This window comes from Caenorhabditis elegans, chromosome X, assembly GCF_000002985.6.
Source record: "Caenorhabditis elegans chromosome X".
Taxonomy (NCBI): Eukaryota; Metazoa; Nematoda; class Chromadorea; order Rhabditida; family Rhabditidae; genus Caenorhabditis; species Caenorhabditis elegans.
Genome location: NC_003284.9, coordinates 10,444,693 through 10,464,099, shown reverse-complemented (window position 1 = coordinate 10,464,099; position 19,407 = coordinate 10,444,693). Strand labels below are relative to the sequence as shown.

The window sequence follows — 19,407 nt, the reverse complement described above, 5'->3', positions numbered from 1 at the left end:
GCACAGCGTCATTGTCAAGCAATGTACATGTTCTCATATCTCAAGTTGATCAAAATAGATTTGATACGAATGTTGTGAAAAGTTTGAACCTTTGTACATGATTGTGTTGCACGAAACTATTTCCGCACAGGTTGCAGTGCAACGGCCACTTTTTTGAAATTTTTTCGGTATATTTTGAAGCACACCAAACATCCGAGTTGAACTAAAATCTCGAATCAAAAGTTGATTCTAATTCCTGTTCTAATGAAAAATCCGCTTAACTCTTACTATTCCTGCTCTCTCATTCTCTCTCTTCTTCTCACCTTCTCTCCCGCTTTCTCACACGTCTTCCATAGTTTAAATCCATGTTGAATAATTTTGGCCCCGCCTACTTTTTTTTGCTCGGGCTAATCCAAGTTGCTCCTCCCCAATTAATGATGTGTCCACACCCCCTCTCTCTAGCACTTTTAGTCTCATTTCCTTTCTTTATCCCTTTTCACTTTGAACTATTACCCTATTTATGATCATAGGTTCAGAACCATGGATGCTAATACAACATGGCCCACAATTGACTGGTGTTTTAATATGGAAATGTGGTTACACACCATGGCCACTCAGAACATTTCCCAACAAATGCGGAGCAAATACGCTCATTACAAGACGTTTAGGTAAGTTTAAAGTTCACCTCTTGTGAAAGTTTAAAAGAAATTTCCAATCCGGATTAATAGTCGGAAGTCGAGTGTGAATCATTTTTCCGTCGAGTTGGCTCGAAAAGTCAGACTTGCCTAAAAACAAATTCAAATCTACATAGGAAGTGACCTGCTCGGGACCAACGTGTTTCCGGGATTCACAACTAAATGAATTGTTTATTTTTCAGCTATCGATATAACGGATTACTCACTCTTGTCCTGATCCTTCTAGGCTTGACAGGAAGTTCACTTTTGTTGAAACAGGTATGATTTGAAGTGTTTAACATTGTATGTACTAGAATGACTCACTATTTCGTTTACAGATTTATGGATCACGTGTATTTTCAAAACGATTGGCAGTTCATCTCGGGATGATTTGTTTTTGGGATATAATATATCTTCTTTGTTGCCTTTGTAAGTTAGCACTGTTGCAAATTAATTTTATGTTTTGTTTGTACTACGGATACTGAATATAAACTTAAGAAATTTGAATTTTTCAGCAACATACTGCATTCCGTCGTTGATATACAGTGTCACCCCAATCTATGGACCATTTAGTTACATTCTGTTTTTTCTGCAACCATTTGCATCGTTTTGTGTTTCTTGCACTATTTGGCAAGTGTTCGCAATCACATTAGAAAGATATCTAGCCGTGTCCTCACCATTGGAACAGCGTACCCGGAAAGCAAAATTCGGTGTCGGATGGATTTGTGTAGCGATTACCTTTTGTGCATTCATACTCAATCTTCTGCCAGTGCCTTTTGAGAATGAGCTTGTAAGGGTTTTATTAATCTGTTTCAAAAGGGAGATTATGATTATGATTTCTTGGAATTTGAGACTACATTTCATTGTTGCAGGTGGATTGCTATGAGATCAATTTTGACAGCAATGGATTGCCAATGTTCAGGAATCATACCATGATGAAACCGTATTATGACGATAAAATCCGAATCTATAGATTCCGTAAGTAAACTGACTATAGTTTTTATTAAAACTTTGTGCTTTCAGTAGTTCATTTCTTTCCTGATCTTCTGTTCCGTGCTCCAACTCCAATTATCGTGATTGGCACGTTGACTGTGAAAACAATTCAGGCTTGCAGTCAACGCAGCGTGGGAAACTTTCAAATTGGAATGAGATTTAATCGGAATATGCCTCTTCGACTCTCAGTAAGAAACTTTTTTGTTAATCTGAGAGTTGCATCTTACAAATTTTCAGCTTCTCAACTTTAAGTTCATTCTTTGCAATACTCTTTATATGTTCAATACTATTTTGTTGGAACTTCTTGAATATGGAAACATGGAGTAAGCCAATTTTTTTAGCTTATTCATTTGTAAACTGATATGTGTTTAGAAACGGTGACTACGACGGTTACATCAATTCATTCTACCTCACTGATGCTTCAAATATGCTCCTGGTTGTCCACAGTGCCACCAATTGGCTACTTTTCTACAAGTTTCCAAGCTGCAGAGTGAGTTCATTAAACGTATTTCTGTTATTTTTATCGGTCTAATTTGATCCCAAGTTGTTAAAAACGGAGCACAGACTAGAACAATCTGATCGGTCATCACACGATAATTAGCGGGTTGTGGGGCTTCGAATTTAAGGATGACGAGAAAATCTCCAATTTTCTTTTTTTCTCTCACCCGCTGCAAATACGAGAGAATACGGAATGTGTTTTTTGATTCTAGTAACGTAACTTGTCTGGAGTAGAAAAGCGTCTGAGCACATAAATGTAGTCCTACGGACAATTACTTCGTTCTCGGAACTTTGCTGATTCATGACGCTCATAAGAATAGTAAAGATAGAAATAGTAAAATAGCTGATCGTTCAATTACAAATATTTCTGAAAGAAAAAATACAATAAAAACAATTTTTCCAGAAGAAGGATGCAGTAAGCATGACTCTTTCCACATCGATCAAATACAGCTCCATCAAGCATCGAGTTGCGGAGTACATCAGTAAGCAAATAAGTCCACTGGCATCGGCACTTGGAGTTGATATCATTCATAGGGTAGGTAATAAAACTCGAACTTTGTGAAATCAACTCAGAGTAAACAATTTTCTTTATTTCTTTAATTTACAGCTTTGTGAAGATATCTCTGAAGTCAGAAACATCATTCATGGGAAATTGGGAAAAGAGAGCGAGAAACAAGAACGAGAGACTCTTGTTGGCCTGGAGTTTGGACATTTCATAAGAGACGTCTTCAGATGGTTTGGAGACAGAAATCGTAGGGTGTCAAAGAAAATTGTCTACAAGCAGTACTCGGACGCAGCAATCAAAGCAAAGATCAACTTCAAAGCTCCAGAATGGAAGACGATAAGGACGATAGTTGTGGAGATGATTGTAACTCATTTGGTTGCACATGCCAAGGAAACTAACTGCAAAGGTGTTATGCATTCCAAAGTTGAGATGGAGGAATGCGCAACAAGAGTCTTCAACCAAGTTCTCAGCGAGATGAAAAACGTGGCATTGTGTGCAAATGTTGAGGAGAAACAGAAGGTATCAACTTTTAAAATGATTTTTTTAAATAAATTTTTTAAATAATTTGATTTTCAGGCTCGTGCGGAACGTTTCATTCGTTCCAATTCTACAACCACTGCGATGCCTATCTTCAGAGAGCCTCCAAGAAAATCTCACTCCGTTTCTATGCGGTTCCAATACTCAACGTCGGTTGATAGCGTACAGCAGTGTGAACAACAGATCCTAATCCATAAGGTTTAAGGATCAGTTTTTATATATTTATTCTATTTTTATTGTGCATATTGTTATTCTGGTTTTTCCGTGCTTTATTATGTTTTTCATTCCTGCAACTATACAAATGAGCAATCCATGGGTTCTGATCTTATCTTCGTTTTGTATTTAAATATCAATGCATTCTTTATGTTCTGCCTAAATTTAAATTATGTGTCGTATTTTTAATTCAATTTGTTGAGAAAAATAATAAACATTTATTATAAAGTTGAAAAATACATCGGCACAAATACAGTGAGACAAAGGAGGATTGAGATCACAAATTGTTGATTTTGAAAGAGTTTTGTTGTGAGAGGAGTACAATTTAAATAATTATTGAGCTGTGAAAATGATCAAGACTATTTATCAATTGGAGTTTTTGTATATACTAAATAGTACCACCAGTAGAAAACATTCCAAAGTAGAAAAGCGGCTGGGAACAAATATCTACATGATTTGTCGATCTTGAGCGCATGTCGTGAATGGTTGGCGGAGATCTGTGAAAGTTTTTGATTGATAAGATTTGACATGTCTTTCTAGCAAAAGGTATGTTTATTATAATTCGCACTTGAAATTGGTCTCATCAATGGTCTCATAAGGAGGAATTAAAGTTAATTAATGTTGATTTTTGATTCATGTGAACTTGAGATGATTTTCCAATATATATAATCTTTTAGAATGAAAACAATGTTTTTCACTGAATTGAATTCAGGCTCCAGGAACTCTGTTCAATTTGTTGTGAATAAAAGAACAATCGATAGACTTTCACTTGAAAGCATGACAGAACCTCAGTCTCTCTATAAGATAAACTGTTTTTTTTTAACTTGCTCAACCAACTATTTTTCATCAAAAATCAAATTTTAAAAGCAGAAGTAATCATTAGTACTTCTTTATAAAATCGTCTTAAAATTGAAGCACAAACCAGAAGAGATTTTGTATACAAATCATGATTATTGTTGTTTTTACAAGATTTTGAATTATTTTTCGGGATTTTCACACAACAAACAAGCTACTTTCTCTGTGTTGACTAATTCTTTTGACCGATGACGTTCAACATGTTCAAAACATGGGCTGTTATGCTATAAATGGAAATATTTTGTGGATGTAGTGAAGAAAATGTATAGGAAATAAAAGGAACTCAAAATTATGAAACAATGCGTTCACATTAATGTGCGAGCCAAATTGTATATTTGTCAATGATAAAAATTTCCAAGAAAAGTATTGTCATCAATCACTTTCACAGAAAATGTTTCACTACTGTTGTATCAACTTTTTTCGTCACAATTCACTTTTGTATTTTATTAGAAAAAGTTGAACAAAACTCAATTTAGTGAAATTTTTCTCACTAACAGTAACTCGGCAAAATCCTGACTCGTATACAATTTTCAGGCTGTAACTTGGTTTTGTTTTTGTTTTTTTGTTTGAATATGTACAGTTACCTTATTAAAAACGACTACCTTCATATTATTAACACTTAAGACATGTGATCTCATTGATAGAAATGCTCATTGAGCACATAATAATGTGTCACAGAAAGAATCCTCTCATAAAAACTACGAATTTTAATTTCTTCATTATCATTTTTGATTCTTATATAAACCTAAATGTCGTTAGGATCAAGCAGTCTCTTATAGTCACTTCCCGCCTGCATCATCATTGTTTACTTTTAAGTATCACCATTTATCGGATTTGATAGGATTTGTTGAGAAATTGTCATTGTTGAAATGTACAAACTAATACTTGTTACGCAATCATAGATTTTTGACATACAGCCAGAAACATGGCTGATAAACAACTCAAGATTTGTTTGTGTATGGATGTGTGTTCAACAATTGTTTGATAAATTGAAAATGTCAAATGGATTAGAAAGAGGAAGGAGCCTTGTTAATTCGAGAAAATTATTGCATTAAAACTGGGAGCATGGGCATTTTATTTCTTAAGAGGATGTTGAAGTATAATGGAAGGTAGATGTATGATTTTATGGAAAAATACAATTATACCGTGTACATGACAGCTAGCATTATATTTCTCAAAAGTTGTATGCCAACTACAGTATCAATCTGTGATATCCTTTGTAAACACTCATATTAGTGAACTTTAGAAAAAGTAAACATCTTCATGTTTTTTGTGAAAGCTTGAAAAAACATTGCATTTCAAAGCCTAAAAGTCTGGCTACAGTTTCGAAATAATTGTTAAAAATATGTCAGGTGAAATTTGACTTTCGTATTAAAACTCTTCTGCAATTACCAGAAGAAAGACTAAAAATTAATATCTGTATTTAAAATAAACATCCGTTTAATTGTAAACATCCGTTTAATAGAAGCTAACATTTTTACCTGAAAGTATGTTGCTACAATCAAACTGTCATTTTGTCCTGACTGATTTAAACTCTTATCAATATACTTCCTTGTTCCATTGGTTCCATTTCTTTTCGGTTTTGTGCTAAACTTGGTTTCTTCTAAACAAGACAAAATTATATTTTATCCAATATGATAACTTTTTATTGTTACCTGAACTGGAATCTGCTTCATCTTTCCGACAGGATACATTGTCGTAGATTGACATAGCCATATTTCCTGGAATTTCTATACATTTTGTGAATGTCGAATTTTGAAATTTAATCTTCTATTACTCACCATCATCCTCTTTAGTATCAAAGTCGAATTCGTTGTCTATAAATTTTATTCTTTCACTCAAAATATCCTGAACAGTGTCTGGCTTCCCATATCCTCGCGGACTTTTTTCCGTTTTGAGTCCTGAAAATCATTAAATCAGCAGTTAGATCCATTAGTGTCTGGGCAAATTCTCCTCTCAAACAAGTATTAGTTCGAAATACCAATTAGCAAGAACTCTCCCTTGTTAGAATATTAGTGAATGATGAGATTATTTTTTTAAATAAATAATTCCAAAAATCCAGTACGCTAATAAAAGGGATTAGAAAACTAGAGTGATAGTTTTGCTAATATTGATGACAGTGGATGGTATTCAGGTAAACCGAGGTTACGAACAACTAAATAGTGTGTTTGGGGAGCGTTTGGAAACTGCATCCGGATAGATGATGTTGAACGAAAAGTAACAACACAGTTACAGATAGATAAACGATAGTTTCACTGATGGATATGGAGAACGTGAGGGGGTTGGGAAGGAGTCAAGTAAACTTTTGGGTACTTGGTACTTTGAGTTTCCTATATGAAACAATTGTGCTGGGTTGCAAAAGAACAAAATAAAGGTTTACGTGTATGTTTAGAATTGCTTCTTATACATTAATTGTTTATTCCTCAAGAAATAAAATCTAACTTCCACTATTTCTGTTTTTCCAAATTGACTATGTTTACTCTAACGGAATTTAACATGTTTTCTAGACGTCTCCAGGCAAACCAAATCAAAACCAAAACACGGATTTTAGTGTGATTAAAAGGAAATGTCCACACTGATCTACACCTCTGTATCTGTTTCTACGGGGAGAAATCGCATTGCCGGCTCTTTCAAAAATGTCTCCGACCATTGCGGAGAAGCTCTTACGTCCGTTCTCTGTGGAGTAGGTACACCAATCGTCGTTGAGTGCGTCCACAACGTTTCCGGCTGCTCCTCCTGCAATCCGCATGCTCTCTTTGATGCCGCGAACCAAATAGTCCCTTGCTGGAATTTCAGATTTGACCTAACTTAGTACATTAATTGTACGGATTGAGAGATGCAAAATTAAACGGTATCGGTGCATACTTCAATCTTCCATGTGATAGAAATAGAAGTGGAAACAAAAAAATGAGTGCAAGAAACTATTTGGATCGTGCGTCGTGCAAAAGTCTGTAAATTAGAGTAAATGGATTGTAAGATGGGGGAACTGAAAAATAGAGATACTACGATCAGTGAATATAACCATGCAATCTGAAATTTTTGGATTTGCAGTCTATTGCCATATCTTACTTCTTCCAGTGAGTACCACACTTTGCATTTTCTTTGCCATACTATCAAATTTTTCCGACTTTCGCATGTAGCTATTTATAGTTGCAAATTCCAAAAGTGCACAAAAGACGAAGAACATACACGCTGAAAGAAGTTGAATAATGTGTATTCCCAAATGGGTGGATTTGTTCTTTGATACCTCCGTACCACAAGTCGATGGCTTTTGCATAGCTCACTTGTGGAAGTCCAAATCGAAGTCCGTTTCCCTAAAAAAGTGATATGTCATTCTTGCAGAGAAGACGCATCGGCTGAACGTCAACCCAAGTAACTCAAAAACTTACCAGAGTGGTAAGAGAGACCAGTGTGGTGAAACTTAATGTGACGCGAGCAGGAACCGCTGAAAAAGTTTAAAAGTGTTTCACAGATTTTCTAGATCTACCTCTTCTGTCAATCCAAAATGAAACCCATGAGATCATTACAATTAGTCCGGTTGGAATATAAGATTGAACTAAATTGTAGCCAATCGATCTAGACAAGAACAAGTTTCCGCTCAAACAACTGAAGTCATCTGGAAGTATAAAATTTATTATCAATTTCAGTTTGCATTATTTATAAATAAAAAAGGCATAGATTTTTCGATCTTGTACCATATACATATTATTTTTGTCCTGCATGGAAAATCTATTTGTATTGCATTCAAACAGAAGTTTCAAAATTCAGTATTGTTAATTCAAACAGCGTCTAAGTAAACATTGCATTTGCACTCATTTCTGTTGCGAGACCCATATCCATAGATAGTGTTGACACTCCGCCCGAGAGGAATTGTTTTCGCGATATTTTTGCTTATTTTTAAAACGTTAATTTCTAATATTCATAATTCATAATAACTCTTAAATTAGTTTGGCAGTTGTTTTTTATTTATTTTACGCCATTAATGCATTTTTATATGTAGTGTAAGTTCATTCAAAAAAATCAATGTCTCCATTGCTCCTGTATTCATGAATATAGATTACTCAATTTTTGCGCACGCATCAAAAGATTGTAAAGTTCCCTTTTAATTTGTAAACAAATCATTATGAGTTTCAAAAATAACTTAATACTATTTACATATTGTAAAGCCATTTCTTTTAATTTAAACACATTCTGTTTTTTCATCACATTGGAAAAAAACAAATGTTGGTTACATACCAGGGGTGGGTGGCTAATAGCCGAATTAGCCGTCAGCCGAAATTTTTAAAAGTCAGCTTATGCCGAATTAGCCGTTAACCGAAAAAAAAACGATTAGCCGCCCACCCTTGCTACATACCAATATAAAAATTTGATAACAACCTTATGTGACTGGATATCTGTCATCTTGAATTCACAGATAAAAAAAAACTCAATTTAATAATGTGTTTAATTTTGTTGAAATTGTCACTCACCAGATTTGTATGAGTTTTCAGTTAGTGCATATTGATACGATCCATTACAGTATGCGTTCGAAACATGCTCAATTTGAAACTCGGGTAACCCAATTTCCTCGTTGAACCGAACCGGATTCTTGTCAAACCAAGTTACATTAACTTGTTTGGCTATGTAGGCATCTTAAATTTCAAATATTTTAAATATCCATATTTAGCCGAATGCTTACAACTTAAAACACGGATCGAACAAAGCTGTTGATCCATTGGGTAGTATCTAAAATTGCGAAATTAACATTCAGTTTATTTACTTTTTTTTTACCTTAGGTTCAAACTACAAGCCACCGTAAGTGTACATCTACAGGAGTATGCGACAGTACCATCTGGTGCAACAAACAGATTAAAATTGGGAACAGTAACCTCTTGAAAGCTTGCTTGCCTTGCATTCGCAAAGTACAAATCAGGAAGCCTTAAAAATAAACTTCAATGTTTGATTTCCTGATTCATTTTAAATATTCACTACACTTACCAAATTTGTTTCCGAATTTCATCATTATTGATGAGCACATAGTCGGAAAAATTATGCGCTAGACGAGGGTCCTGCCAAGACATGTAAACATATAAATCAACGTCAAACGACTGAAACATGATGACATGAGTTATATGATGAATGAGGCCAACGTACCATTTCTGATGAGCGAAAGTTTCCGAGACTCTCCAAATACATTCCAAGTTTGACACCGAGTGGTACTGATGCATTTGCTGTTGGTGGCCGAGTATTTGATTGTTGTAAGAGGTTATAAATATTTGGTTGCGTTAAAGGTGAGGATGTTCGGATGAAAATACTGAAAGTAATTGATTTGCTTTACAATTTTTAGTAGTTTTTAAACTTTTCTACACTAAAGTCCATTTGAAAAAAAAAGAAAGTTCCATAAATATAACAATTGTGTCCTAATAGTGAGACGTTTTGAAAAATAAAAAAATTATTATATTATCTTTCTTAAGCGGCACTCAATGAAATTTCAAAATTTGAACTTACAAAATGCATAACACTTGGAACAAATGTAGAGTTGACCAGTACTTTTTCATCCTCTATTCTATATTGTGAAAAAATTCGTTGTTCAAAAATCCTGCAAAATTTTCATGAATATCGCTAAACAAAATACTGCGAACGAGAACAAAAAGTGAAGCACAAAGGTTATAATCATAAACAAAACAACGGGCTGTTCTGAATGAGTTTGCTGAAATGGAAGTAAATACCATCAATTATTCTTTGAAAACCGCACAATTTCATTACGAGGGTTCTTCTCCTTTTTTTCTAACTCTCGAACGTGCATAGACACTTTTCTTTTAGTGTTGAAGTTCGAGAGAGGTTTTTATTGCAATTGGCAATCGAATCTTTCCTTTTTTCTAGAAAAGGAAAAACAAAAACTCTAACCAAACCGGACCACTAGATTTAGGCACCAATTTGTATCAGAAAGGAAATAGTGCGCAGCTCAAAGAACACACTTTCGAAACATTTTTTCTCAATTTTTGAAGATCTAAGACACTCTAGTTCTTTTCCCATTCCTTGGAGAGATTTACATTTCTTTTCAAGTTCATAAAATATAGAATAAGTTTTATTCTAAGTAAGAGGATTTGAGACTACTAAAAAACTTGAGAAAAAACAAATATAGAAAGAATATAGAGTACGCCTGAAAAATTATTATTCCTTGAGCATGGAAGGTGAACACAAGTGAGTTTTGTTATTCTTTGTTTTTAGATTTTTTATGAGTAATGGACCAAATGATTGAATAATAAGATACTATTCTTACATCATAAACGTTTCACGAATATTCGATTTTTTATAAGTACTGTCTTTAATTAGTCAAAAGCTAAAGTTTTTTTCTATCGCCAATTTTTAGCGCAATTCAAATAGAATTTATTTTAAAAAAGTACTGCAAGTCTAATTTTCGATCAAATACTTTTAGCGAAAGATTGGTTGGTTTGAAAATTTAATTTTTTAATGAATGGTTTTGAACAAAAAATGTAACACGGATATTGTTAAAAGCTGAAATACTTTCTGTTGGTAACAAACATTTATAAAACCATTTTCTCGACAAAAAACGCCGAAGTCGGTTTATAAGGAAATCAAAAAGTAAAGATGCAAAAAAACGGCAAACTCGATTATGTCAAATTTGGGAAATTTGATTTTCCAAGATTTTCATGAAAGTGTCCAAAAGAGTGGTCATAGTAGTGGTCTTCAAAAAAATGTTTAACATGTCTGGCAATAAGTATTCAGAGCAAAAAGGAATAGCAATATTTTGCAAAATTACAGGAAGACTACAAGTATCGGAATACGTCTGAATAGTAAAACATTACAAATTGGGGTAAACAGGACAAGTGGGCGGAAAAATGAAAAGCTGGAATTTAGCCAAATTTTGACTATCTCTCATGAAGTCTAGAGACAACTAATTATGTGCATTTAAAATGATGCCACAACTTCAAAACATAATAAAATCAGTTTTCGAGAACAAGAGTGAATAAAAAATTAGTGAAAAAACAAGCAAAACACAAAAACAAACGGTTTAAACCAAAAATCCCAGATTTTTGAATTCTAACTTTTAAATTCAGCTTGTATCACTTTTTGAAGATTAAGTTTTGTAGTACATGGGGTGTAAATGGTAATTTTAGAAAAGGAAACCTCAACATTTCAAACAATGCTTCGGATCACTCATTTGTAAAAAGTTTTTGCACAGTAGCCTTAGATAATTTCTACCGTGCTGCTTCAATATTGTCATAAAAGTGTACATATATTGAATTGAAAATGATTATATAAGTAGGAACAGTTTTGACCAGAACGAATCAAAATGAAAAGCTCAATTAATGCCGGCTGTATTGTTTTTTTTTAACTTGTCTACATTTTGTAAGAAGAAAAAGCTGCATGAAGAAATTCATAACAATTTTCTTATATGAAGAAATTGGTTACTGATAAATCTTTGCCTATTCTTGTGTAGTTTTGAGAAATGTGGGGCATTGTTTTAAAAAATCAGCTTTGTTCGATAGGTGAATTTAAAAAGTCGTTCAAAAACTTTCTTTCAGTGCTTAGATACATAAAGACCAAGAGAACTTATCTAAATCACCCAGATTATGGCACTTTTTAAAGAGGAAATGAAACAGAAGTAAAATGAGAGCTTAGAAATGAAATGAGACAAAAAAGTGGAAAGCGATGCATCGGAAATGTGGTCCGTCCAGCAAAGATGAAGAATTATAAGTCAACCGCGCAGTTCGGAAAGGTTCCCCAAAAAGAAACTGCGTTTATACATTATCCCTACGATACAGAACAAATTATATGGTAGCCGAATGCTGAGGAGATGTTTTCTTGGAGACTGGAGTTATTTGAAAAAAGAAAACTAGTCCTTTGCGTTGGTTGAGAGAAAATCAAAACATATGATCAAAATTTCAATAATAATTAGTTGATAGGTAAAAACAAAGTGAGCGAAATGAATACAATAAACGAGTTTGAAGAGAAAAGAACGGGAATAAGGAAATGTAAAATGTCACGATGAATAACTAGTTGCATCTTGAATGACAGGAGGAAAGGGCAGGAAAGGACAGGACAAGATGAAGATGGAGCAAACATTTTAGAGTAGCATAGTTTTTACGCCCATCGGACCATTTTGTGTGAATGTTGTTTACTCTTTCATTCGCAACTTTTTCGTTTTTTCATGCACCCAATTTGTCCCTTCTTAGAAGGAAATAAACAGCGGGAGTTTTTTCTTATATAAAATTACTCACATGGAAACTAACTGAATTGACGAACAAAAATTGGATAACTAATTGAGCGGGAACTTGCTGCATGCCTAGTGGATTAATGTTCAAAAGTGAGATATAATGAAAAGTAGAAAAATGTCAACTTGCGCAAGATCAAACGTATGTCAATATTTTTTCAACTGAAAGTATGCCTTAGAACCAAAATTCCTTAAAGAAAGAAAGAGAAAAGAAAATACGGTAACCACAAGCAAAAAGTTTCTGAGAAGTGGGAGCTAATTTTGCAACAGAACCTATGTTTTCTGTGGGAACCGTATTAACTTGTAATAAATGTGTCAGTGTGTTTTCAGTTTACAGGCGGCTAAAAAAATTTAAATCCAAACTTTGATTTAGTATCTTTATAAAAAAAAAGTTTTTTGGAAAGTTGTCTGATGGTGAGTCACAATCGCTAGTGACAACTTTTAAATTCAATTGTACGTACTTCGAATGTGAAAACTCATAATTTGCTTACCATTTAAAGTGATAAATTTGAGAAATGGGTTGCATTTTTGGTGATGATATCACAGAATCCAATTGCAAACCACATATAATTTGTCATTCTTCTAAAAATATAATATTGTGAAATGATGTTTCAACTTTGTCGTGCTCGATCATATGAACATATTTTCTTTATTGTTCATATAACACAACTTGTCAGAATACTGCTTCAAGATGAAACGGAAGCTGGTAATTTGTTACTTGAGCTTGAGTGCCACCTTCCTAAATTTCTAGGTGTGAAGAAAGAGTGAGATAAGGAGAATGACACGACAGGAGCATTTCTGCCGAAACCAGAGAAAATAAAATGGGAAACAGGAGATGGATCATCAAACACGCACTATTGGAGACGAACAAAAAAAGAGAATGCGGCGGGACAGAAAGAGTGTGAAGATGGAGCCCTACGACGGAAGCTCCTTGTTCTATTATGTCCGAAATTGGACTTTCGATATATATTTTCAAGACACTGCAGAAATGGTAGGGATAAATTTAAAATTTGAAATACTTCCTGTTGTTTGAATAAAAAGAAATGAGAAATGGAATGCACATAACATATAATTTTGCTAGGTTTTTGATCATTTTGTCTTAGAAAAAACATAAAATTTAAAATAGAAATATGGTAATGAAACACCTAAATTTAAGTTTTTAATCTTTTTGTATTCTTAACCAGCTATTCAAATTTAGAGTTGTTAAAATTTGATAACCACTCAAAACCTTTGAAGAATAAAATTTTTAATGATCAATAATATAACCGGCCTTATAATTTTTAATGGGGTGCTTGTCTTTTAGATTTACGGGTTGTTTTATTCAAAACAAATGTCAAAAAGGGAAAAATCGGAGCAGCTGAAATCGTATACCAGTGGAAGAAAACAAAAGATTCATTTTTCAATTTTTGATCCAAAAAATATTTTCATTTAACAAGACCTTGTTGTTATACACAGATTGAAGGGAAAGTTCTGGAAATGTACATATTTAAAATTTTCTGTGATGAAATTCTTACATGTGTACTTATACATACATAAGTGTTCAATAGTTTTTCTGATAAATGATGTTTTCAGAATTTATTGCAGAAATAGATCAGAAAGCCGAAACGTTCTCTTACCGCAGACCTATCTGAAACGTCTGTGACCTGTTGATCCTGTTGTCACCCTATTATTCTATAAAGTCATTTACTCTATTTTTTACTGCGGCAAGCCACTCGAGTTCAGCCTATAATACCTTATTCATGGGATTTCGGGAAGACTGAACGCACACAAAGATATACCCACAAGACGCGAAAAAACGAAAGAAAAATGAGAAGAGTGACAGAAAATGTGTGAAATTGCTGTCAAGGAGACTCCGATACTTGGATACATCTTTTGCTGTTTGTTTCAAACATATGGTCCAGGAAGGTTCTTTTTCGGAAATTTTGGCAAAAATAATACCTTAAAATATCAACAAAAAAAGCGTTTTTATTATATGTGAAGGTAAGCTGTAAGTGATAATAAAAGAAGAACTAAGAACACAAAAAAAAGAAACTTGAAACTTTACCTACGAGGATACTCAGATCAGTTTAACGACGTGTGTGCAAAAAGACAACGAGAAAATAGAAACAACTATATCGGGACGATCAGGTCAAGTCATTTCTTTTTTGGAATCATCGCGTTCAAAGATAACACTGAAGAGCACAATTCCCAGGAGTCTATGAGTGGGAGATATAGTGTATTTGATTCATGATCTTCAAGAAAGATGATGATTGTTCAGTGGCTTTAAACTTTTAGACTCAGAAACATTGATGGGTGGCAATAGTGTCAGTTTTGGATTTTTCGACCTGTGAAGATGAATCACATGGTTTCTGTTTCTTCCAAAATTGTCATTGAATAAAAGTTCGACTGCAACATTAATAGAGAGAATACCTTAGAACTAAAAATAGTTGAACTATAGTTCAAAAATTTGAACCCAACTACGTATCTCAATTAGTTAATTGTGTCGTATTCTTGATTTTGTAGAATTTTGAAAAATAAAATCTTTAAAATTGAACACTTATAATCAATTCATTTTTAAAATTTAAGTTAAACCAAAACACTGAGCTGAACTTATCAAATAACAAACTTTTGAATTTCTCACCGAAGTGTTTCAAGTAGTGACAAACTACTCGTTAAAAAGATCCTTGATTCGTTTTTGCACATGTTCGTTTTCAATATCCAATGCTCACAGAGCTCTGAGCTTGATTTTTGAAAAAAATTATTTGCTAAACACTACTGAAGTATTGACCACACATTTATCACTAACAAAACACAAAGAAATGTGAAAAAGGTTTTTAATTCTGCAGAAAAAATGAATTGAATTTACGTGATTCAATGCTTTCTTATAATTACACATAAATTGAAAGGAGTAATGTTATCCCTCTCTCTTCTTTGAAAAATTTATTTCGTTTTTCAAAACCACTGCAAAACACTGCTCACTTCTGATCTATTAGCGACAATCAATCAACGACGAGTGAACTTTGAAAAAGAGTTTAGTTGTGTCTTCTGCTCACACCTCATCTTTTGTCTCAGGCTATGATACATGATATCTTTGTTAAAAATCAAAACGCAGTTGGCACGTTTTGAAACAACAAAAAAAACGAAAGGATCTTTTATAATCTGTGGTCCAAAAAAAAACTTCAAGAAGTAACACTTAAAAACAAAATAACCAAATAAAAACATTATTGAAAACTTTGTGCAAAACTAGGTAACTGGGATGTGTATTCAACGGGGGGAGTCATATCTCCGAAAAAAAATATTGAAAAATTAGTGGAGGTTTTACTTCCATGGGGGTTCATCTCACTGTTCAGTTGTAACTTTATTTTTTTCTGTGAATTAGCGAAAAAATTCCAAGTTACGATTCATATTCACAATTCTTAAAGAATACTTTTCCATTTTTGTGTTTTGGTTTTTGATCGTTTCGTTTCTTTTTTTAATTTTAGCATCATATGGATGATTTCTAATAATTGCTCAACTAATTGCTCAAAAGCTACAACTTTGTCAAATGTGTTATTTAGAGAAACAACTAATAGTAAAATTAACACTTATTTTTTTCCTGGTTTGCAACCCAGGAGAATGTAAACTTCCGACCGAATATCCGATGGATAAAAGTAATAAAATGTATCTACACGTGCACAAATTTAAATTTTGATTGTAATTGAAAACTGATGTTACAAGCTTCATTTTTTCTATATCAGAAAATATGATTTATTCTAGTTTATTGGATTCTACATTCAGCAAATTTCACACAAAAAACTCTTATTAAATAATAAAAACAGTGGTTGTAATAGTATTTATGACATAACGAAAAATTAATAGCTGAAAGTCGATATAGGAATGCGCTTAATGAAGTATGAGGTTAAATAATCTTCAATTTAAAAACAAAGTCAAATTTTGTTTTCTTTCGGTTGTGGTTCAGCTCCTCCAAACACGTGTTCATACATTTTTGCAATTTCCTTATCCATGAAACCCAATTTCTCCTTCAAGAGACGATTCTCCTCGTTTTCTGACAGAAAATTAGATGAACAGTTGATTGCACTGTGAATATGATCAAACTCACTTTGTAGAAGTTGATTGTTCATCTCGGCCATTGCAGTTCCATAGAACTCAAAGAGATTGTCAATGTACTTATCTTTGTTTGCATATATCTCTTCATGAACTGCAATTCGTTTTTTGAGCTCACGAACCACTTTTTCTTGTACGTCGAAGTGATTCATAATTGCTTCAACAATTGCGTTAGACTCGCGTTCCATATCCATTTCTGAAAATATCAAACACTCAAATGTCACTCCAAAAAAATAAGGAAAAAGAGACATAAAAAAATATCTCTGCATTTAAATACCATCATAATAACTAATACAAATTTGAAACTCCTCCCACTTTAACCGCTTCGCAGTCACTTGCGTTGCGGTTTCTAATCTACAAAATCCAGTCATATTTCTAGAATTTTATTCGAAAAAAATAATGTTTCTTTTGAAAAAAAAACATGAAAAATGTATCCGCCTCGTTGGTCACAACGATTTACGTCAGAATCACTACATTATCATTTCTTTAAATCAGAAGTCGGTTGGAAAAATAATAATCATTCCGACAGAGGATTTTGAAATTGAAATAGATACTATGAAACCAAATTCTACACAGACATAATTTATTGTTAAAATTGAGAAACGTTTAGAAAAAATAAAATTTTAGTTCCAACGTGAAACTTAACTTGGTGATCTGAAATGATTTGCTGAAAATGTAGCAGGACGACGAAATAATTTTTTTTTCAATTGTTCATTCGTGTTTCAATCAAACCAATTAACTTGTATCATTATCTGTTCGGAAAATTATATAAATATTAGCAGCTCTCTGTGAATCCAAATTGCATTCAGCAGCATATTCAAAGACAAAAAAAAAGTCATACAAGTCAAAAAACAGTATATCCTAGCACCGAAAGTATAAAGATAAAGAATGCCACATTTCTTTCTGAAAATAATTTTGAATACTTGAATTATATGTCATTGTTTAACATTCCTATTTACAACTCTCAAATAATTCAAAAAAACAAAATTTTCACGGCTGATACATATTTTTCGTACCAATCTGATCACCGTTTCAGAAAAATATTTTTTGGAGTGTATGCTGTTGCCATAGCAAATGTAGTTTTCGTCACGGTTTTAACATTTTTGCGTAGAACGGAGTACTAGCAAAATCACTCCCGATAGATAGATGAAATTTAATTTAATCTAAAAAGTATTACGCAATTCTGATTACAATTTTTCAAAAGTGCAACACTAATTGTGACTGAAAACGAACGAATAGTTGAAAGGCTCGTATGTACTTTTCCCAGGGCAACATGCGTTGTACTCTGTAACATTATTTGTGTAAAAATAAAATTTCAGACACATGAAGTTTTCAAGAAACTGTAGTCTTTAAAAAGTCTGTTCAGTTAATCACATCAATTTCATAACAGATAATTATGTACATAATTCATTATCACAGTTCAAAACAAAAGTTGAAATTGTTTTTCATAAATTTTTTTTCAGATATTCAAAACCAATTTGGACGTTATGAAAAATGTAATTTCCTGTAGAATCCGGAAATGGATGTAAATGTCGTTTCTATGGCAACTTAGTTGCCGGTTGCCGCATAGCCCTCGCGTATGTGTCTTTCGTTCATAATCGAGTGAGCTAAAAATGAGCATATAGATAAACACTTGGCGTCCTGGACTATAAATATAAAATACATTGGGCACCCGCACAAAGTTGATTACAGTGAGTCGCACCAAAAATTCCGAAGTTTTTAGAATGCATTCCGCATACTTTTTACATACTTCAAGATCTACTGCTAAATTAATAAGAATTGTGTGAAAAAAATGTATCTCGTTTGAACATGGCTCTCTGCAGTCTTTGTTCGGTTCATATACCTCGATCACGAAAGCTGAAACAGATAAAACTTCAACTTCAAAAGTATTTGTTCAACTCGTGAAATTTTTCACAATTTATTAATTTCGTCTCATAAAAAAATGGCGATGAAATATAATACAAAAAACCAAGAACACGTTTGATTGCATATATTGAAGAACAAGTTGTTAGTGAACGCGAATCTTAAATGGGAGGATAACATTTGAACATGTTGTACCTATGGAAGACGGTTTATTTCTGCAACAAAATTTAGTATTGTTTGTATTAATCGTGAAAGAAAACCTTCAATTTTTTGTGTGAACTTTCACCAAGTTCACTCGAACTTTTTCCACCAGAACTTTGCATTCCATCGGTAGAACGTTGGTTTCGAGCCTCAATAGAGTTTTTCATGGTACTGATTGTGTTTTGCTCTTTACCAATCTGATCTTTCCCTAAAAAGGAGAAAGTTAATTCAACACTTTTTTAAGGCTACTTACAAAATTCTAGAAGCATCTTACTTTGTGAAAGACATCCACTTTTAAGGTGAATAGTATCAGAGTACAAGCTCAACCTTCGTTTCTGGAATTCTAGCGTACTTGCTAAGTTGTATTTTGTGATCGTCTGATTTTGGATAAACTCAGTTTGTTCTTGTATCAAAACGGCGTTTCTGTCTACAAGTTCCTTCAGAGAAGCTTCGTCCAGCACCTGATCAGAAGACATTCCTTAAAATAAAAATTTCATGGTTCGGGTAGGTTTACAAAAATTTTTGAGAAGGGCTATAAACGCCAAAACGTCTTCAAGCAATATATTAAATAAAAATATTCTCTCAACAAAATCATTCATTGAAACATGTTGATCATAATTAATTTAAAGTCTCAAAATAGATGACAAAAGATAAACAATGCCGCCAGAAGATGTGATCTGTAAATGAGAGGCATTATATAGTTTTTGTGACAGTCACATTTCAAAATCTTAAATATTTTGAAAACTACTCAATCAAAACATTTACTTGACTAGCTTTTAGACTTGCTT

At 33.2% G+C, this 19,407-nt stretch overlaps 4 protein-coding genes and 3 non-coding genes across 16 annotated transcripts; 3 read left to right on the top strand and 4 right to left on the bottom strand.

The window, feature by feature from the left end:
- The first annotated feature begins 457 nt into the window (after nt 1–457).
- On the top strand, nt 458–3,627 carry C39B10.1 (G-protein coupled receptors family 1 profile domain-containing protein). Its single transcript, NM_077353.6, has 11 exons — nt 458–647; nt 857–932; nt 992–1,082; nt 1,169–1,443; nt 1,526–1,631; nt 1,677–1,834; nt 1,884–1,969; nt 2,019–2,136; nt 2,548–2,679; nt 2,752–3,168; nt 3,226–3,627. The coding sequence occupies exons 1-11, from the start codon at nt 520–522 to the stop codon at nt 3,388–3,390; spliced, it is 1,752 nt and encodes a 583-aa protein (NP_509754.1). The 5' UTR covers nt 458–519; the 3' UTR covers nt 3,391–3,627.
- On the bottom strand, nt 3,594–9,840 carry lgc-41 (Ligand-Gated ion Channel; the record flags this gene model as incomplete). 10 transcript variants are annotated; one of them, NM_001373479.2, is made up of 15 exons in its annotated part: nt 3,594–3,896; nt 5,736–5,857; nt 5,910–5,975; nt 6,036–6,155; nt 6,922–6,990; nt 7,324–7,446; nt 7,502–7,568; nt 7,644–7,699; nt 7,742–7,870; nt 8,724–8,885; nt 8,933–8,979; nt 9,025–9,171; nt 9,232–9,341; nt 9,388–9,547; nt 9,742–9,839. In NM_001373479.2, 15 exons carry the CDS (start codon nt 9,789–9,791, stop codon nt 3,759–3,761), a joined length of 1,566 nt encoding a protein of 521 aa, NP_001360685.1. The 10 variants fall into 10 exon arrangements, with proteins under 10 accessions (NP_001360685.1, NP_001360682.1, NP_001359532.1 ...); NM_001373475.2 differs by having other exon boundaries at nt 3,598–3,896; nt 6,922–7,038; nt 9,742–9,792; NM_001373474.1 differs by having other exon boundaries at nt 3,602–3,896; nt 5,910–5,984; nt 6,922–7,038; nt 9,742–9,791.
- C39B10.10 lies at nt 6,834–6,983 on the top strand. The gene has a single exon (NR_071980.1). It is a non-coding gene; the product is annotated as an Unclassified non-coding RNA C39B10.10 (non-coding RNA).
- Nucleotides 7,088–7,216, bottom strand: C39B10.11. The gene has a single exon (NR_071979.1). It is a non-coding gene; the product is annotated as an Unclassified non-coding RNA C39B10.11 (non-coding RNA).
- Nucleotides 9,841–11,509: 1,669 nt separating the features above from the next.
- Nucleotides 11,510–11,530, top strand: 21ur-12269. The gene has a single exon (NR_071978.1).
- A 4,621-nt stretch (nt 11,531–16,151) lies between these two features.
- Nucleotides 16,152–16,757, bottom strand: C39B10.5 (Biogenesis of lysosome-related organelles complex 1 subunit BLS1). The gene is made up of 2 exons (NM_077351.4): nt 16,551–16,757; nt 16,152–16,496 (listed from the first exon to the last, which is right to left on the bottom strand). The coding sequence occupies exons 1-2, from the start codon at nt 16,747–16,749 to the stop codon at nt 16,378–16,380; spliced, it is 318 nt and encodes a 105-aa protein (NP_509752.1). The 5' UTR covers nt 16,750–16,757; the 3' UTR covers nt 16,152–16,377.
- Nucleotides 16,758–18,660: 1,903 nt separating this feature from the next.
- On the bottom strand, nt 18,661–19,095 carry C39B10.4 (uncharacterized protein; the record flags this gene model as incomplete). Its single annotated transcript, NM_077350.2, has 2 exons — nt 18,661–18,827; nt 18,894–19,095. The coding sequence occupies 2 exons, from the start codon at nt 19,093–19,095 to the stop codon at nt 18,661–18,663; spliced, it is 369 nt and encodes a 122-aa protein (NP_509751.2).
- Between the last annotated feature and the right edge of the window lie 312 nt (nt 19,096–19,407).

Excerpts from the sequence above, each read along its gene's own strand:
- C39B10.1 (NM_077353.6), top strand. The coding sequence starts at position 520 with ATGGATGCTAATACAACATGGCCCACAATTGACTGGTGTTTTAATATG. Across the intron at positions 1,632-1,676 it reads AATCCGAATCTATAGATTCC|TAGTTCATTTCTTTCCTGAT; the intron begins GTAAGTAAACTG and ends TTGTGCTTTCAG. Across the intron at positions 2,680-2,751 it reads GAGTTGATATCATTCATAGG|CTTTGTGAAGATATCTCTGA; the intron begins GTAGGTAATAAA and ends TTTAATTTACAG.
- C39B10.5 (NM_077351.4), bottom strand. The coding sequence starts at position 16,749 with ATGGATATGGAACGCGAGTCTAACGCAATTGTTGAAGCAATTATGAAT. Across the intron at positions 16,497-16,550 it reads GAACAATCAACTTCTACAAA|AAAACGAGGAGAATCGTCTC; the intron begins GTGAGTTTGATC and ends ATTTTCTGTCAG.